General features: G+C 35.5%; 1 protein-coding gene across 2 annotated transcripts in view; it reads left to right on the forward strand.

Moving 5' to 3' along the window:
• The window catches only part of ASCC3 (activating signal cointegrator 1 complex subunit 3), a 249,666-nt gene that overhangs the window by 110,798 nt on the left and 120,170 nt on the right, over positions 1-18,698 (forward strand). For both annotated transcript variants that reach the window (XM_085056274.1, XM_085056275.1), the window contains exon 14: positions 12,829-12,963. In XM_085056274.1, the coding sequence (XP_084912400.1) occupies positions 12,829-12,963 (135 nt within the window). The remainder of the gene's footprint in view (positions 1-12,828; positions 12,964-18,698) is intronic.

The raw sequence follows: 18,698 nt of genomic DNA on the forward strand, positions 1-18,698 counted from the left end.
CTGTATGACATTCAGGGCATGGTTGAGATTTTGTGTCTGTTCAGGCAGTAATATGTGACAGGCACAGATCTCATTAGCCGTGCTCCAAAGAGCCAAAAATCTCTCTGTTGTTTAATACTGAAGTGTAAGAAGGAGATACCAGAACCAGAGAAAAACACTTTCCCTCTTCTAAAGTTGCCTGAGTTAATGTAGATCTTCTTGTGGCATCAAGCTTTCACAATTTTGTCTCTTTTAAGATTCTTGACTGGAGTCTTTTGCATGTCTTAATGAATTAAATTCAGCATTGTTTATCTACTGTTCTGTTGACTCATTCTCAAGAATTCTACCGTACAAGAACTAAATTATTTACTCTTATGAAATTTATACTGATGTGTCACTGTCATATTGTAGGAGGTCAGTGTGAGGTTTGACTAGAGTTACGTGTTCATGTGTTTTTATTAGATGTACATGTGTTTTCATATTTTGAGGCTAAGGCTGGTAGGAGTAGTTGCATTCTATAAGCATGTGTTTTGACAGATGGAGAGAAGCTTTTTATGTTGATTTTTCAACATTCATCCTCTGCAAGACTTCAAGCTCTTCCTGGCTACTGGGAAATTAAGAGTTGGTGATTCAGTCTTTAATTTTGATCCATCTGCTCAAACTAATGAGATATCTCATTTGTAGGCTTCACTTTGAATTACCAAATGCAACTGAAACAATAACATTTGTCTTATAGCACAATTCTCCTCTTGTTTAACTTGAGGAAGTTTGATAGATGGCTTGCCCTACTGAGTTTTCTGGGTTTTTTGTTATAGAAACATCCTGTCGTAACTGAAGAATATCAGAAAATGTCCCAAAGGCCTCCTAGTACTTTTAAAATCAGTATGCTCATTTTGTAGGACTGCTAACAATGTAGACATCTCTTAGAAATTCTCTCTGGCAGATCCTACCTCCTGACAGCTTTAAGTGAGAACCTCCAGTGCTGTTCAGTCTGTTTTTCTAGGACTGTCTTTCCATCCTTGATATTAGTTGGTGAATATTTGTTTTCATGTTTTACTTTGAATTTACAATGTTCTGGTATAATCTAAAACTATGTTAGATCTTCCCGGACTAATACGCACTTTCGGAGTTCTATTTCTACCTCTTAATAAACCAAAGATTCTTTAAATAAAGATAGAAAAAACTGCACTATTTGTCAGAAAATACAATTCCATGCTCAGTTGCAGGGGAGTATTTTTCCAGCATTTCTCTTCCAGGATACTCTTCACTTGAAGACTAGGTGAAGGCTAAGTGTCTGAAAATTATCGTTCTCTCAGTGTTATTACAGCTGTCTTTTTTCAGACAGTCTCCAGTAATGGGCCACATCAATCAAAAGTATTATTTCAGCTACAGAGCTGAAAAAAAATTCAAGTTTTACAGCCCTGTGAGAAGGGCATCTAATGGCAACAGGTTCTAGGGTGCAGGTAGCACCTTTCTGAGACAGCCTGTGGAGAACCTCACAAGATCAGCAAAGACAGTGACTGAAGACTGCCTGTGTCAACATCATTTTTATGAGAAATTGAAACATTACTGGCCAGTTGTGTGAGTTGGCATGGCCAGGTGGCCAAGACAACTGCAAAGCCAGGCAGAAATGCAGAGTAAATTTGTTTCATTACCTCACTAACTGGAGGATCCCGAAGCAGCACCCAACCAGCAGAGACACAGGAGGGGCAGTGCAGGTACTGCCAGGCTCAGCCCATCCTGATGGGCAGTAGGGCTGCTGTTTGCCCCCATTGACCAGGGGCACAAATACTGTACTACTGTGCTGTGGGCTCCCTGTGCTTTTTATCATATCTGAGCTTGGATCTCTCTCTCAGGACAGGGATCTCAGGTTTGTCCATGAGATTGCCTCCAAGTATCTGTGAACATCTGTGTTACCTCAGCACACGAGATTCTACTTCCCAAAACAGACAAAGGATCAATAGCAGTAGGAATGGTATATGGGGTTTCCCATACCATAAATCTCCAGGCCTAGGCAATCCCAGCTGCAAGGTGACTTGAATGAATCTACCACCCTCCTTGCCATTCTTCTGCCTGGAACCTTTTCCTTCCAATACCAGTTTAGAACAATGCATATCATACTGTCTCTATCTTAACACTTTATGACAATAAGATGACACCTTGTCATGTTACAATTTGAGAAATAACAGTATTTTTAGGAGTTTAGAGAAATAACATAGTATTTTTAAGGTTTTGGTTTTTCCTCTGAAATGTATAGTGTAAATTTCGATTTTATGTTAAATTCCTTTATCTAATGTATTGAACTGCTGCTCTCTTTGTCAAGGTTCAGTTGTATAAGTTAGTATCCTAGGGAGTTAACTCTTTTTCACTCTGACACATAAATTCACATCCATTATATCTCCTACTGTTGCTGACCTTTTGCTAGTTTATCTCATTAGCTTGGTTACCAGGAGATGATCTCTTGTTTCTCCCATTGTTGCCATCACCTCTTAAATATTTTTGTTGTTATGAGTTTGTCAGAAACTTACTCTTTGCTATCTTTTATTTTTTCTTTTTTTTTGGTCTGAAATTCACACGAGAAAAAATCCCCAAAATTTCTTGAATTATCAATTAAAAGAAATGTTGCTGAAATCCTTGAAAGCTTTTTAAGAAAACTGCACCCATAAAACTCTTCTTTTGCCACATTCCCCAGACTATTCACCTCTTTTGTTTCTCTGACATTTTCTTGGAGTTTTTTTCTTATAAGTGATTCTCTTTGATATCACTTAAACCTTCAAAAGAAGTCCTGTGTTTTCTTTGCCCTTGGTGTTGTTTCAGCAGGTCTCCTACATTTTCTGTCTCCACCTTATTTTCCTGTATGGCTTTTTTTCCTGACCTTCAATACTCTGTTACTCTACTTGTCTTCAATCACAGGTATCCAAGTAAGTTTCAGTTCTGGTTCCATATCCAATGCACTTTGCTCCTTTTTCATTTTATCTGTTTATCTCAGTTTTTAACTTGGAGTACCTTTGGTGTTCTCTTATCTCCTGAAGCCTCTTTTCCTTTTTAAGACAATGAATGCAGTTTTCCCGCTGCTTTTCTGGGTTTCTGTGTAAGTCTCACATGACAGTACCTTTTTTAACTTCTCTTTCACTAGCTCTGGCACTCAGGGAAACTCCACGAGTTGGCCTTGACGATCTATGAGTTTCCCTTCCAGCTCTTTTTTGAAATAACATGCTGGAAATCTCACTACTGAGACTAAAAATGTAGATGAACAATAACAATGAACAACCTCATACAAACATTCCTAGTTAAAATGTTGTCTTACACCACTGGTCCATATTTAGTTCATTAGAAATAATTTTGAGATGCAATACATTTTTTTAAAAAATTGGAATAATTTTTAAGTATCACCTTCCACAGATTTTTAATACTTTACTGTTTCAAATCAGTATTTTTGTTGACTGAGATCAGAAACAAATAACACTTCCACTTATATAGTCAAAACTGGTTCTGTGATGTATGTTGCCCATAAAGTATTCACTTTGTCTGTAATTGTTCTCTAAGTATAATAATTGACTTGAACTTTGCAGAACTAAGAAGTGTCATCTTGTTTTTCTGAGCTATCTTAAACTAAAAAGAAAGAGAGTAGTTAATTTAAATCTATTATATTAAATTGTCAGCAGTGAATTTGACAGGTATTAATTTCTTCTGTAAAAATGATGGATTAAATTTCTTTATTATCAGTTTTCCAGCTGTTATTTGGTTGCAGAAGCTGTGTGATGATAAAAGTTTAATAAGCTTAGTTACTGGAGCTCTTGACAATGCTTTTATAGCCATGTCTTGAGATAAGATTTATTAAAACAGTATTTTCTTCAGAGGTCTCTCTGGAACTTAGTACCTTGAGAATTAAGCTTGTCCTAGTATTTTTTCCCAGGTGAAATAGTGTTTATAGCATGCTTTGCACAAATAACTCTGGGAAGTTACAGGATTTCTTAAAATGTATTCTCCATCAAGACAGGGTTTTTTTTTCCCTAGATTTTCATTTTAGAGCTTAAAGTGTTTATTTCAGCCTGAATTTTTGTACCTCTGTACCTGTACAGATTGTTTCTCCTTCATCACCTGGTGTAGCTTATTTGCAAATATATGTGTATATATTGCTTCTAAATTTATGTATGTTCACATGTGTGAATAAAAGTACACAAATACCGAAGGTAAGGTGGCCTGGCAGGATAGCTGAATTATGACTGATGCTTTCACATGTTATTTCTCTGTCAGCTGATTAAGTGAAGAATTGAGGTTTTGGATAGTTTTCTTTTGCAATTTTTGCACAATGAGGGCCCATTGGTATATGTGGTTTCTTTAACAAAATCACAAACTAATTCAGCGATGGTGCACTCTTTTTATGTTCTACCTCTTCACCATTTATTTATGCTCTTCATTTCCACAATAACTGTGTTTTCAACTTTAAGGATATAATAGTTAATATAATCTTTTGCCTGTATAAATGAAATTTTGTATCTTACTTTAATTGAAAATACTATATTGATGTGCTGTGCACTTCAAAAAGTGTTTTATACCAGATGTTTCATGTTATTGTCAAATGATATGTATGTACTATTTTCCTCTATATTTTCTGGTCAAATCTGTTTGGCTTTAAACATTTACCTTGTCAGCTGCCTTTATGAACAGCTGAGGAAATTGCTGGAAATGGGTGCCATAACAAGTTATGTATATAAACCCCCATAATTCTTCAATTAGGAAGCCTTCTAAATGTTTATGTGCAATGTTTCTATGCAGTATGCTAATTTTTGCATGTATACTTGTATTTATATAGTAGTTTGTCTGTATAAGTGTACTCAGGTGTTCACAATGAATTTATGTAGACCAGAAACACCAATTTAATATCTTCTCATTAATTATGAGTACATGAGGTGTTCAGTTTATGTCTGCAGTCTTGCACAGCTACACAGTGTTGTTGGTATTGGTAATTACAGCTGTTTGAGGTAGCAAGTGCTAGTATTTAGAATTATTATTCTTCTGATATTATGAATTTGCATTGAATCATTAAAACAAAAAAAAATCAAATTTAGTTCCAGATGAGCAACTTTTCATAGCCTAAAACTTTATTTAAATGAAGAAATAAGATGGTTACATCCTGAATCAGTTGGCCTTTTGTGGATGACCTTAGCGTTAAGTTGCAGATTTACTGCTTGCAAATGTGGCAAAGGTAGCTTGAACAGTCTTGCAGCCATATGCGACGAGTTTTAGGAGCTCTCTGTTAAAAGTTGTTTTTCAGCTATGACACTGCAGACTGTTAGCAGTCTAGAAGACTGTGGGAAGTTAAGTCTGTGGATTCCTGTCAGCTCCATATTATTTTTCTGTAGAAATTCAATGATAAGGTTAAATGATGCTCCAAAAGACATGTTAAGCTTTGTCAGTGGTTCAAAGCTGTTGAAAATTCTTGCCTTGTAGCTCTGAAAGAAATGGCTCTGTGTGCTTAATTTATCATGATAGTATCAACTATATTAATAAACTACCTGATTTTTGTCAAAACTTCTGTAAATTATTCAAAATGTAACAAGGCAGCTACTGTCAGCCAAAACCTTACACCTGTCACAGAATTTTAACAGGTGCCACCCAAGAATCCAGTGGTAATGTCATTGGTGGGTTTCAATTAGAAATATACAGAAATATAGGTTGCTGTAGAAAATAAGGTATTCTGAGGAATCCATGAGGATGGAAAATAAATTTTCACTAAGATGCATCAGGAAATTCCCTTTGACTTTATACTTCTGTATTGAGGGGATGTTCATAGTTTTCTTTGTGGCTACTGAAAAGATGATTCCAGAATATATTACGTTTGGAAAATTATATGCCTTTTAATCATGAGGATGTTATGATACTCTTCTTTAGATTAGGATATTTTGAGGAGGACTAGGTGTATAACGTGTGGGTTTAGGAGGGAGATTCTGTTTGTTCTTGTGCAGTTTACTGCCATTAACAATGTGTTCTTCATAACTTTAAGTTTCATATTAAAACCACTGCTTGTGCTTGAAAGCAGTTCTATATTTTTCTCATGATATGAAAAATCTGTTGATTAGGAGCAAAAATCTGGATAAAGGTCTGCCTTTAAATCAGTACTGATAAAAAATAAACTAGAAAACATGACTGCTCTTTTAATTGTTTAGTAAGTTTGTGTTACAGAAACCAGAAGATAGAGAGATTGTCATAGCAATTTTCTCAATATTTTTTTACTTAAGTAAAAGTAATGGGAATAGATATAAAGATTTCTCCAGTATCTTCAATGTTCCTTTCCTTTATTAAAGCTGAATAGAATCTGCTTATCACTACTGACTCCTGGGTTATTTTTGTGTATTATGAATGGTATACACGTGAGTGTAAATATATTTGAAAATATAAGGAGAGAAATGGTGGGCATGACAACTCTTAACCTAAACTGATATTTGTTGAAAATATAATTTATTATATAGTAGAAATATATTTTATTATACAAAGTCAAAATAGTTGATGTCAAAACAGGACAAATGGAAATGCTTGAAACAAATTATTGCATGATCTTGTTTTTCTAAAAAAAGATACAGTGAAAAGCTGCTTATAATTTTGAATAATAATTGTCATTCAAGTCCATTGGCATCTGCAAAAATGCAATTGTTAGCTGCCTAATGACATATATTTGCATAGTAATAGACTAGCTATTCTTGGTTAATTTTCTATACAAGAATAGTTATTACTATTTCTATTTCTATCCTGTCAATTAAAATTCAGAATAATTTTTACTACCTGTGGAAGTTAGCAAAGTATTGTTTGTTTATCTTATTTTTAATTCGCTCTCTGCTTTAATTTTCACTCTATTCATTTTTCCTCTGCTTTTTGTAATATGTTTGGCTAATGCTACAAATGGAAGAGAGCATAGATCCTATTATACCGTTCTGAAACAGGTTTTCTTTAGTGGAAAATGTGTATAACTGTTGTATAAAGGCAGAGTCATGAAGTTTCATGTGGGCAATTACTTTTCACTCAAAGCATCCTCCCATAAGTGCTGCTGCATAAACACTGGCTGTTCTTCAAAGTAAAGGTTGGATGTCATGAGTGTCACCTATTTTAATGTTAGGGGCTCAGTGTCAGACTTAAGGTGCATAACTGTTTTATCCATAGCCTTGGGTGGAAATGACACCAAACCATTCTATCTTTCAGTTTTATGTAGTGGCAGAGAGAGGACACAATGTCACATTTTCCATGAGCTGAGTAACTGAGTGCCTCTCTGAAAAGCCTGTGCACTGCTACATGCAGCATATGAAACAAAGGGGGGAAATTAGGGATCTGCATCCCTGATTGCTGAGCTAAGATGGTATTGAGATCAGAGATGTGATGGAATGCCTCACATGACTGAGTGCAGCTATGGGTGGAAACAGAATCTTGGGCAAGGTCAAGGTTAGGGCAGCAAGAAACTTGCTTGTGTGTGAGAGCACAGCAGGGATACCTGGAGCTCTGCCTAGGGATGGATGATGAGCCAGCTGAGAGTTTAGGAGGAGGAGGATTAGCCAGGAAATAGACATGAGCAATGTTGTTATGGGATGTTGCTACAGACACTCTTATCAGGAATAAAGTAAATGAGGCCTTCTTCAGAAAACTAGAAGAAGCCTCATGTTTGTAGCCTGTGGTCTTCCTGGGAGACTTTACCAGCCTAGTATCTGCTGGAGAGACAACAGAGCAGAGCAAAAGCAATCCAGTAAATTTCTTTGGAGTGCATTGATGACAATTTCCCAGCAGAGATGACTGAGGACCTGATGAAGGTTGATAGTGTGCTGGACCTTGCATTTACAAAAAGGAAAAGACAGGTTGGGGATCTGAATGCTGGGAGATGTTTTGGCTGCAGTGACCATGAGACGGTTCCCGCCATCAAGATTCTGATGGAGGTAACAAGGCAAAAACTGCACTGTCCTGGGCTGTATGAGAACACTTTGTCCTTTTCAGAAATCTTGAAAGAATCCTTTGACAGGTGGTCTGGGAGAGCTAGGGGATTTTCAGGGATCAGATCTTCCAAGCTCAAGAAAGTCCATCTTGATGTACAGAAAATCAATCAAAATAGCCCAAGGCAAGTGTGGTTGAGGAAGAAACTCCTGCCAAAACTCAAACATGATAAGGAAGCATACAGGAGGATAAAGCAGGGACAGGAGACCCAGGAGTAATATAAAGCCACTGTGCAAGCATGCAGGAGTAGGATTAGGAAAGCCAAACTCTATCTGAAGGTGAATGTGGCAAGGTGTATAAAGGGCAGTAAGAAGGGCTTCCACAAGTACAGCAGCAGCAGGAAGGCAGCTGAGGAAAATGATGGCTCTTTGCTGAATGGTGCAGGAAACCTTGTGACATAAAACATGCTAACATTGAGCTATTCAATGTCCTCTTTGCCTTGGTCTTCCTAGTAAGATTTACCTACAGGAATCACAGGGACTCCGAGACAAATGGGAAAGATCAGAACAAAGACTTATCCTTAGGCCTACCCTGACTGTAAGAGAAATGAAAATTAAGAATAAGAAAGATTATAGTATTTCAAAATGCATGTGATAGAGCATTTTTTATGGATAGATTTAGAAAATACTAGGCAAAATGGAAGAAGGGCCAGTAGGAATAAGATAAAAAATTTCCAATAGAATGTCCTTACCATAGCTCCACATAGTTTCATGAATGGCATGAAGCTGAGTTGGGGGAAATTTAGGATAAATATTAGAAAAAGGTTTTTCACCCAGGGGGTGGCTGGGCATTGGAATGGCAGCCTAGGAAAGTGGTCACAGCACCAAACCCGACAGAGTTCAAGAAGAATTTGCTCTCAGGACAATGCTCTCAGGCAAATGGTGGGATTCTTGGGGGTGTCCTGTGCTGGTCCAGGAGTACAACTTTGATGATCCTTGCAGTTCTCTTCCAACTCAAAAGATTCTGTGAGTCATAAGAAATAAAAAAATTAGATGGGATTATACAATAAAACATTCACTAGAGTAGTGACATTTCAAGTAAATATGCATTTCCACATTAAAAGAAATATGGAAATTGAAATTATAGGGCACATGTCTTTAAAAAGCAGTATTATTGCAGATAAATAAAGGAACAAGTGCACATTGCAATAGTAAAAATATCTGCACAATGGAGTTGCTACCTCTTAAAACCAGTATATCTAAACAGAAATTTAGTTAGATAAATAGTGATGTCAAATAGATTTTTATATGAGATTATATGGAGGGGTTTTTTTTAAATTCTAGGTTTCATTTAAACAGGGATGATCAGAAGTAATTTATTTGAGTGAAAAAATAAAAATTTAGAGGGCAATTAATTATAAGCTATAAAGAGTTCAAAATATATCATTTTACTGTTTTGATTAGCTGATGCAACATTATATATTTCTTTGTTATTAGTTAATATTTTCTATTAAAATGTTGTATGGTATTGTGTAGCTTTTTCTTCAGCACAGCTTCTTAAATGTTTCTCTTGAATGTACGGATGTTTTAATGATGATTGTTGCTGAATTTTTTTGGCATTTTTGACTTCTCAAACTTGAATGAAAATTCATTCTAATCCATACTGTGTAATTTTATATGATGAGTAAATTCAGCCTGCTTTTAAACTGTAAAGAATTTTTTATAGAAAAGGAAGGACATACAAAATGTCTCATTAGCACTAGTTTGTAGACATCTTAGTAATCCTCCAGTTTTCTGTAGTGTGAAAGATCTTAGTACACATTCAGATTATATCAATATTTCTTTTAAATACAAGATGTACTAACAATATTTAAAATAATTAGAAAATAAACTAAAATTCTCTTGTTGCCTTAGTAAGTGACACAGCTTGTTCAGCTTTTTCCATTCCCATGGTGTCATTTAATGTGCAGAAGGACTTTAATGTGCAAAATACAAAAATCTGCTAAAGTGAAAATAAGATTTCTATATTAAACTTTTGAAGCTTTAGTATAGGTCAACTTAGGAAATTTCTTTCTTCATATACTTTATTGCTGTTCTTTTAGTTACTAGTTCCTGGTAGTTCTTCATGAGTTACTGGATTTGGTGAGAGGAAGGGGAAAATCTCATTTATATACTGCCATGCTATCATTTAGATCTGGTAATCAAGATATCCTGATTTAATATCATTTTTGAGCAAGAGCCATTAGTGAACTGTGTGTGTTATTTTCATATATATTTTGCACGTAATATACTTTTCATTCTGTCAATGTTGGGCATTGCAATTTTGAACTGTATCTTAGTAGTTAGGGAGAAATCACAACACAAGAGATAAACAGTTTTATTGCTCTTTAGAATAAGACTACATGTTAGTGTGTTTTAATTAGTCTATAAGATGGTTCCATTTAATGATGTGGAAAGGGAGATGTTTTAAATATGAATTGGTGCTGTTAGCTGTCCGTGGGGAAGAGTGTTGAAAACTTATTGGGAATTGGAGGACTTCTCATGCTGACCTTAAGGGTGAAAATGTTTGGACAGATTAATCTGTTGATCAATATCTCTAACTGTTCATTTTCAGTAGAAGTAATACCCAGATCAAGAGCCACATAAAAGAACATGTTATAAGGATTTAGCTGTGTGAAGCCAAACAGTTTCTTGAGGCTAAATATAGACACTTACTTCTTTACTACATAATTAATACCAACATTGAATTAAGTAAATGCATTCTTTCATCTTAGTTTCTTTGAAAGGCATGATGCAATCTGGGTGGCAAAACCTAGGCCTTCTGTCTTCAAGAAGAGATGTTAAGTAAAAGAGATTTGCTGAACTCAAGCATTCCAGTGACCAGCACTTTAATAACAAGATAGAAAGATACCTGAAAGAGGCAGTGTACTTTCCCAGAAAAACAATGCACCATTTTAAGGCTACCATAGAGAATATTAGTTTAAAAATGTATTTTCCAGTAGCAAAAGTTAGTGCAAGCATCTTTGCTGTCCAAGAAATGTATTTCAAGGTATTTCAAGTACCTGATTATAAATTTTTAGTAATAATAGCACACTTGTCAATGCTTTGGTGATGCACTAACATGTTTCATAAAGGTTAAAACCTGGAATATGCAACTCTTGGGGAATGCAAGCAGTTCCTGCTGTGAATTTGAAACTAAGTTTTTGATGAAAAGGTTTGATTTGTTTTATACTTTTAGAAAATTCTGAGGAGGTAACCTAGCTAGAGACGTTTGCTTTCTTCTTTCTTGTATATTTTTTATTATTTAAAAGCTTTGGTTTCAGGAGAGCAGCAGCAGACGCTTTCAGCACTAGGGCTATATACACCAGAGCTAGCTTTGAACTGCAGAGTACAGATCTAATTACACAGCTTGTAACTGTGGAACCGCTTCTCTCTATTCTAAATTACTTTTCCTAACTTATTTGCATAATGTAATGCACAGAGATTTTGCCACTGAAATATAATATTCTCTGACACAGTTTGGACAGGCTAAATTAACCCTCCTAAGACTATATTGCTGTCTTACATTATATTTGATAAATGTTTACTGACTTCATTGGGGAAAAAACATTCAACAAGGTGTTATATGTCAATTTTTAGCTAGGGCTGGTTCTTTAAAAACGTGTGGTGGTGTACAGAGATTACAAGATGTAGCAAGATGTAGACATTGTCTGGCTGAGAAGTTTGGGGTTTTTTTTGGTCAACAATTTTGCAATCACTTTAAATTTGTTCAAGTGCAGATATGTCTCATTTATCACATAAAAGTCAATGAATTCAGATGTGCATTATTACTTTAAAAACAGTGGGATGTAAATATCATAAAGAAACATGCTGCAAGTCTGAAAATTAGGTGTCTGTAAGAACTGTAGGACATTACACAATGCTTGTTTTTTAGTTATTGTCTGCATACTAAGGTCTTAAGTCTTTCTGAATGACTGACTGCTATGGTGTCAGATTATGTCATACATGTAGGCAAAAGATTTAGAAATCATAACTGAAGTTTTATCAAGTCTGTACCAAACCTCTGCTAACCATAAGCAGAAACATATGCTCTTTATTGTTTATACTTGATGAATTCATTGGAATTTGTTGAATATAATAGACAAAACAGAAGAAAAAGGGAACTCAGAGCATAAAATGCAATGTGGTCGCAATCCATCTGTCCCATTCCAGTTCTTGAAGCATGTATACTGAGTGCCTCTGACTATCAAAATTTCTAAAGCTCACAGGATTGTTTCTAGACATGTATTATGGCAGGCAGTAATCAGAAAGGATTTTAGTTGTTTTTAGGTAAAAGATTCCAACTCTCTTTTTGAAGACTCTTGACATTCTCAGCAGCATGAAAAAAGTGTAAAAACATTTCTCTCAAACATTTTGATTAGTGTTTTCATGGCTTTTGAATATTATATTAGTGGTCCTGCTGTTAACAGTGGTAATATTCTTGTGGGCTTTTAACTGTGAGCATTGCACAGTAGTTCTCTTTTGTTTCATTGGTTGTTTTTTCTCATGTAGCCAAGTTGTAGCATCAGAATGTTTATCACCCCACTATTTGCTTTCCAGATCATTTAGGATGTGTCAAATTACACAATCTTTTACATCCTTGCTAATCTCACTGTTTGTGAAGATGAACTATTTATGGCCAACAATTGTTCCCTGTTTTTTAAAGACTGAAGAATTTTAAGAAAATGCAATCTTCTCAAAAGCTCTTTGAAAATATTAAGTACAATGTAGGCAGGATCATCCTTTAAATTACCCTTAAGTGCATTGGTTTTCATCAGTATGTCATATATTAACTAGTTTTTGTCATTGCCATAGGGAATATTTTGTAAATAAAGTGTTTTCATTATTTGAGTAAACCTTTTTTATTTCTCATTGGTCTGTTTCTTTCTGTCTAAAGGTGATGGTGTTTGTTCATGCTAGAAATGCTACAGTACGAACTGCTATGACTCTTCGAGAAAAAGCAAAAAACAATGGTCATATTCGTCACTTCTTGTCACCCCAAGGATCAGAATATGGGCAAGCTGAAAAACAGGTAAGTGAATAATTTACAGTGATAGTCGTTTCAGTCTTGGAATTGATATTTTTTACAAGACAGTCCAGTATGGGAGTAGATGCAGCATTTCTGAGCTTCTGGAAAGATTTTGCTTTGTAAAGTCATGTGAAATTGTTGAATCGAATGGGGGAGTAGAAGGAGTAATGGTGGAAGAAGACGAATGTCCTGTTACTTTATTTGTTAAGAAAAAGCTGATAATTTGTTGATTTTTATGCAACTTGTAATACTTGACAGTAGCCTTCATGTTTGCGGCTCAGGAAGTCCCTAAACTAACAGTTTCAAGGAATATGCTGGTATATCTACTGAAAGAATATTTCCATAACAGTTCCAACTCCTGTGTTGTGTGTGGCATTTACATTTGGTGATATCAACTGAGGTCTAAAGATTAGAGTTAGCAGTGTCTTTTTAACATCCCTTGAAAAATAATGGTGTTTTTCTCTCTGCAAGAACATAGAGGAGATGCTTCTTCACTGTAAAAATTTTAATACTTATATGAGATACCTTCTTGCACTGGCAAGTATATTGATAAACTCTTCAGTATTTTGGAGCCCTGTGAATTAGAATTTTCTGAGGGTTTTAGATACTTGTGTCTGTCGTTATTTGTAATAAATATATTACTTTATTATATACCTCTGAAGAGAATGTGAAAAGATGAATTCAGTCTTAGAAATTATTAATGTTACAGTTGGTAGAATCAGATTTCTGAAACGTTAGAGAAATGTAAAATCAGGATCAAATATGTTATTTTTGTTGAGATGCTTCTGAGAGCTATAATAAATATTTTAAAACTATGCTCTTATAAGTTGATGTCCTTAAAATTCATAAAATAGCATATTAAAAAGCCTTTCTTTTTCTAGTAGGTGCTAGTATCTGCTGCATTATAAAAATAACATCAAACCTGAACTTGGAGACCCCATGTTTCTACTTTAACACTAACTAATGCTGAACTTTTTTAAATTAGATTTGTTAGAACAAAATCTGAAACTCTTCATTTATTAAAAATAATGTTAGTTTTTTAATGATCATACAAGAAAAAAATTAAGTTCTTGAAAATACTACTGCTTATCTAGACAGTCAAAATTATTGCTAAAGAAATAAAGAAAAATTTTATGCTAATTTCAGCAGTGCATATTTTGTGAGGTCATATCTGTCAAAGAAGTATTAATCCAACTCACTGTGTATATCAGTGAAAATGGCTCCTGTATCTTTAGTTTTACTTTTCATTCATTAATTAAATTAGATTAAAATAATTAGAATGCATATTCTTGTGTTGATGGAAACCACAAAAGTGTCACAGAGAAAAGTTCTAAACCCTTTTGGAATATGTGTAATATGTTTTGATGTGTTATAATACTTACTACTTGTGAATGTAGCAGTAGATTACATCTCTGAAGCAATGAATCCATGCACCATACTGGAAAGCACAGACAAGGAAGTGGAGGAGAGGGAGATGTGCTCTCTGTAAGTTTGATCTTTGACTGTGCAGAGCTCCACAGTGAAACTGGACAAGTGCAGCTCCTGTCTGGTTCAAGGTTGGAGCAGGAAGGAAGTGACAGGGAGGTTCTGGCTGAGATCTGTTTGGACTGTCTGTCCAGGTGGAGGTAGAGGTTGTGATTTACTAGTAGATGCTGGCAGAAGTCTCCCCACTTCATATTCAACCATTATCTGGAATAGTGGCATTATTCAGGCAGCCCATGAGGTTCATAGGCTACACCTAGAGACCACTTTTGGGTCCAGCCAGGCCCCAACTTTGCTGCTCAAGAATTGGTGACAACCATTTCCATGAATGGCAAATTTCACTGTAGTGATTGAGCTCAGTATTCAGGGGAAGGGTGTGATGGTAAACAGTGAGACTTAGGATTGTGGTCTTTGGGAGAGCAGTCTTTGGCTTATTTAGAGAATTACATAGTAGAATCTGCTGGGAAGCTTCCATGAAGCAGACAAATCTCTCTGCTTTTACACTGAAGAAATGGCTTGAATAGGAAGGTGTTCACCTTCACTGAAAGCAATTATGGCTTGGCATCATGATTAGGAAGTGAGGGAGAAACTGGGAAAGAGAGAGGTAGATGAAGATGAACACTTAAGTTTTAAGCTTTACACGCTATTCATAAAAAAATGCAAGTAAAACAGTGTCACTATATAGATTCATGTGAGGTGTACTTGTTATTCTAAGCAAACTCCCAAGGGAATTTGAATTCTTATGTGGCAATACTACTCTTTTAATATGCAAATGTGAGCATCATCCTTTTTCAGGGAAAGCTGTAGACAAGATCAGTACTAATGATACACACTGCCAAGTGTTCTTACAGAGAAACTTGAAGTATAAAAATGTAATGTGAGAAATTATGGAATCTTCCCCAATATAATTTTAAAAATTTTTAAGAATTATTACCTAGGAAGAGTGTGGAAGATGAGGCAAAATGCAATTACAAACCAAGCTGTTAATGACTGTCGGGGAAAGCAAGACCAAGAAGTGTGACTCTTTATAAAAGACTAAATTAATAACCATATTAGAAGGAGGAGGTATGAAGACCATAGTGTCTTGGTTCTGACCAGGACAGGGTTAATTTTTTCAGTATCCAAGAGGGGCCTGGGAGTTTATTTTATACCAACTCACGTCATTGCTGGGGGCAGGGGGAAGGGAGTCTCTTCAAGGAAGAAGGTGTTCCTTCTGGCTGTGTAGGTGCAGCCAAGGGAGCAGTCAGGTAATACCCGGTTCCAGCCATCACACGTGAATTGTTCCCCTCTTCCTTGTACCCTCTGTCTTTAGTATTTTTGCTGTTACTGTTTGTTTTCTTCTCTCATTGCTGTTTCCAGTAAAATGTTCTTGTCTCAATCTGTGATTTTCACCTTTTGTGCCTTCAATTCTCATCTCCAGCCCGGGGGCAGGAGACGGGGGGAGGCTGTGGGAGGGGGAGAAGCAAGCAAGAAGTGCATGGTTTGGAGACTCAATGGGAGCAGTAAATTGGGGAGCACCATTTTAAACCATGACACATAGCAATGAATGAGAGAGAATTGTGTTCTCAAGCAGAGATCCCATAACATTCTTGTGTCTGTCATGAGTCTTGCAATGGTTATCAAGAGACAGAAGAGTTCATTAAATTCTTCCAGTGATCAGGATGTCATATGCACATATTGCATGAGTGTAAATTCAGATTATTTTCCTTCTTGCAGATGTAAATATGATCTAGATATTGGAGAAAAATATTATTGTTATTACAATTGATAATATTTTATACAAATTAGACACTGCAGTGTACTTAAGGAATCCTTCATTGACACATATAAATAAATCAGTAATAGCAATGCTAAAAATAGAATGAAGGTCTAGTCATACTGGAATCTGTAGCAAAACATCCCCAGTAACTTACCAACATACTCCCATTTGTCTTCTTTCAGGATCCATTCAACAAACAAAGCTAAATTATATTTGTTTTATTTACAATAAAAATTATTTTGTTGATTCTGGCTCTGTTACCTAATACCTATTGTCTAGAAAAGGAGTTTTTAAGATATTAAGGGAATATGTGTTCTCTGTTCATCAGAAACTTGCCATTTAAACTAACATGAATATAATGTATTGAAATAATTATGTCACAGCATGTGTCTTTGAGGCATATTTTTATTTATATACAGTTAGCACAATAAAGATACTAATCAAATAAGATATATACTCTGCCAAGGCAGCAACTGTGCATAAACAGCCATCAATAATCATAAAATGAGTAATATGCTAGCAACATTTTGCTGAGCAATTAAGGCTCTTACATATGAAGACTTATGAGTACGCCAAAGATTTCAGTGATTAGAGCATGTGGTGGATTGTTATTAAAACTATTACTGTTCAGTCTAAATTTTCTTTTTCTTTCTTAGTAGTAAATATTTCTAACAGAAGTAACTATAATAAGAGCAGTACGTGCATCTTACCAAAGGGCTTTACAATCATGTATTTTGTCATAGGAACTTCCAGCACTAATATTTCTAAAGATTTCAAAGTGTAACACAAGGCACAGTAAAGTCAAGCTAGGTATAAAGAAGTTGGTCATTTTCCTTCACTTTCTGCTTTCTTGCCGAAAACCCATCCTGGAATTAAACACAAGAGGCTGGAATAACACTGTCTGAAGCGAGTACGATACACATCTACATTCAGGGAGCCTGAAAATGTAAAAGTTTTCTCCTTCAGTGGTAGTTCTAATGCTGGAGAGGTTTACTGCTAAGGTAAGAATTTCACTACCACATAGTGTAGTGACCCCATAGTAGTGTACAGGCAGAGCCTGCATGTATAGGCTTAAGTGACTGTCATCAGGAATTTCAACTGTACAGTTTTCTACCGTTACAACTGTCAGAAAAAAACCCCATTGTTATTGCAGACAACTGTGGTTCTAAGTAGAACAAGTCAGAGTTGTAGAAATACTGCAGGGACACACTAATGGATTCATCGTTTTTGTGTACAAGAAGGACCAGCTGTTATGAAATGTTTATAATGTGATGTAGGGAATTGAGCAAGGCACAAAATTCTGTTTGAGCTCTGGTAACAATTTCTGAAATGTTTATAGCCTTGACATGTGTAATTCTTCATGTCTGAATTGGCCTACCTAGTGCTCTAAACCCAGGATCTTACACCAATTCCCTTCACTGATCTAAATTTTTTCCCTGAGAAAGTTTGTATTCATTTAAATAGTGAATTATTGTTGTTAGAGGTAGATCAAGATACTCAGTAAGACTTTCAATGGCAAACTTACAGTGGCAAGAGAACATACTGGGAAGAGCATTTATAGTCTCCTCTTCCTTAGGCATTTGCTGTTGAGAGAAACTATTGCTCTTGACAGCGTGTCTGACCTGGCACAGCAGTTCTTACACCTTATGCTATAAATCAAATACACCTTATGCAATAAATTGAGTATTAACATATAATTGAGTATAAAACACATGACTTACAAGAAATTTTCTGGGTTCTTTTTAAAATCCATTCTCCAAACACAACCTGGTTTCTTTGTTCCCTGGTATCTCAAAGCTCACTTGTCAGTGAGCCAGAGGGTGGTGTGGAACTGATCTGTTCTTGCAAAGATTTACCATTCATTCAGAGTGCTTCTGATTTCCAAACTGTACCTTTAATCAGCATCATCATACTTTAAATTTTTGATCAGTGGTGCAAATATTAAATATCCATAGGTCAAACTGGATCTCTGAAGAACCTCACTGACATTCTGTCATGTGAAAGCTTCTATTTACAATTATTTTCTTTGATCATCAGTGCCTGATTTTAATCTCTTTAATAAATGAAATTCATTTCATATAGTACTTAATTCCTAATGCCACACCATATAAATGAAATTTCTGACAGAAGCCTAACTGTATTATATCACTGCTGTATGATGCAGAGTGATTCATCTAAGCTTCATAATGATAATATCATGTTTGTCTGACAAGAGCTATCTTGTATAAATGGATGTTTATTGGCACCATTCCCAAATTCATCAGACTATAGGCCATTCAGTCTTGCCATTTCATTTGACATGAAATTTAGCAATACCTGACAGAGAATAATCTTGATAATGTAATACAGTCCTTATTTCGTATTCTGTATGCAGTTTTCGCTGTAATGGATGAATAACATATTTAGAATAATCTGAAATCCAGTATATGACTTAGAAGAATAAGTGATACCCCAGTCATGCATGTTCTAGTCTAGAGAAAGCCAGTGGAAGTGAAGG

The sequence above is a fragment of the Lichenostomus cassidix genome, chromosome 3, assembly GCF_008360975.1.
Source record: "Lichenostomus cassidix isolate B80296 chromosome 3, HeHo_3.0, whole genome shotgun sequence".
In the NCBI taxonomy this organism is placed as follows: Eukaryota; Metazoa; Chordata; class Aves; order Passeriformes; family Meliphagidae; genus Lichenostomus; species Lichenostomus cassidix.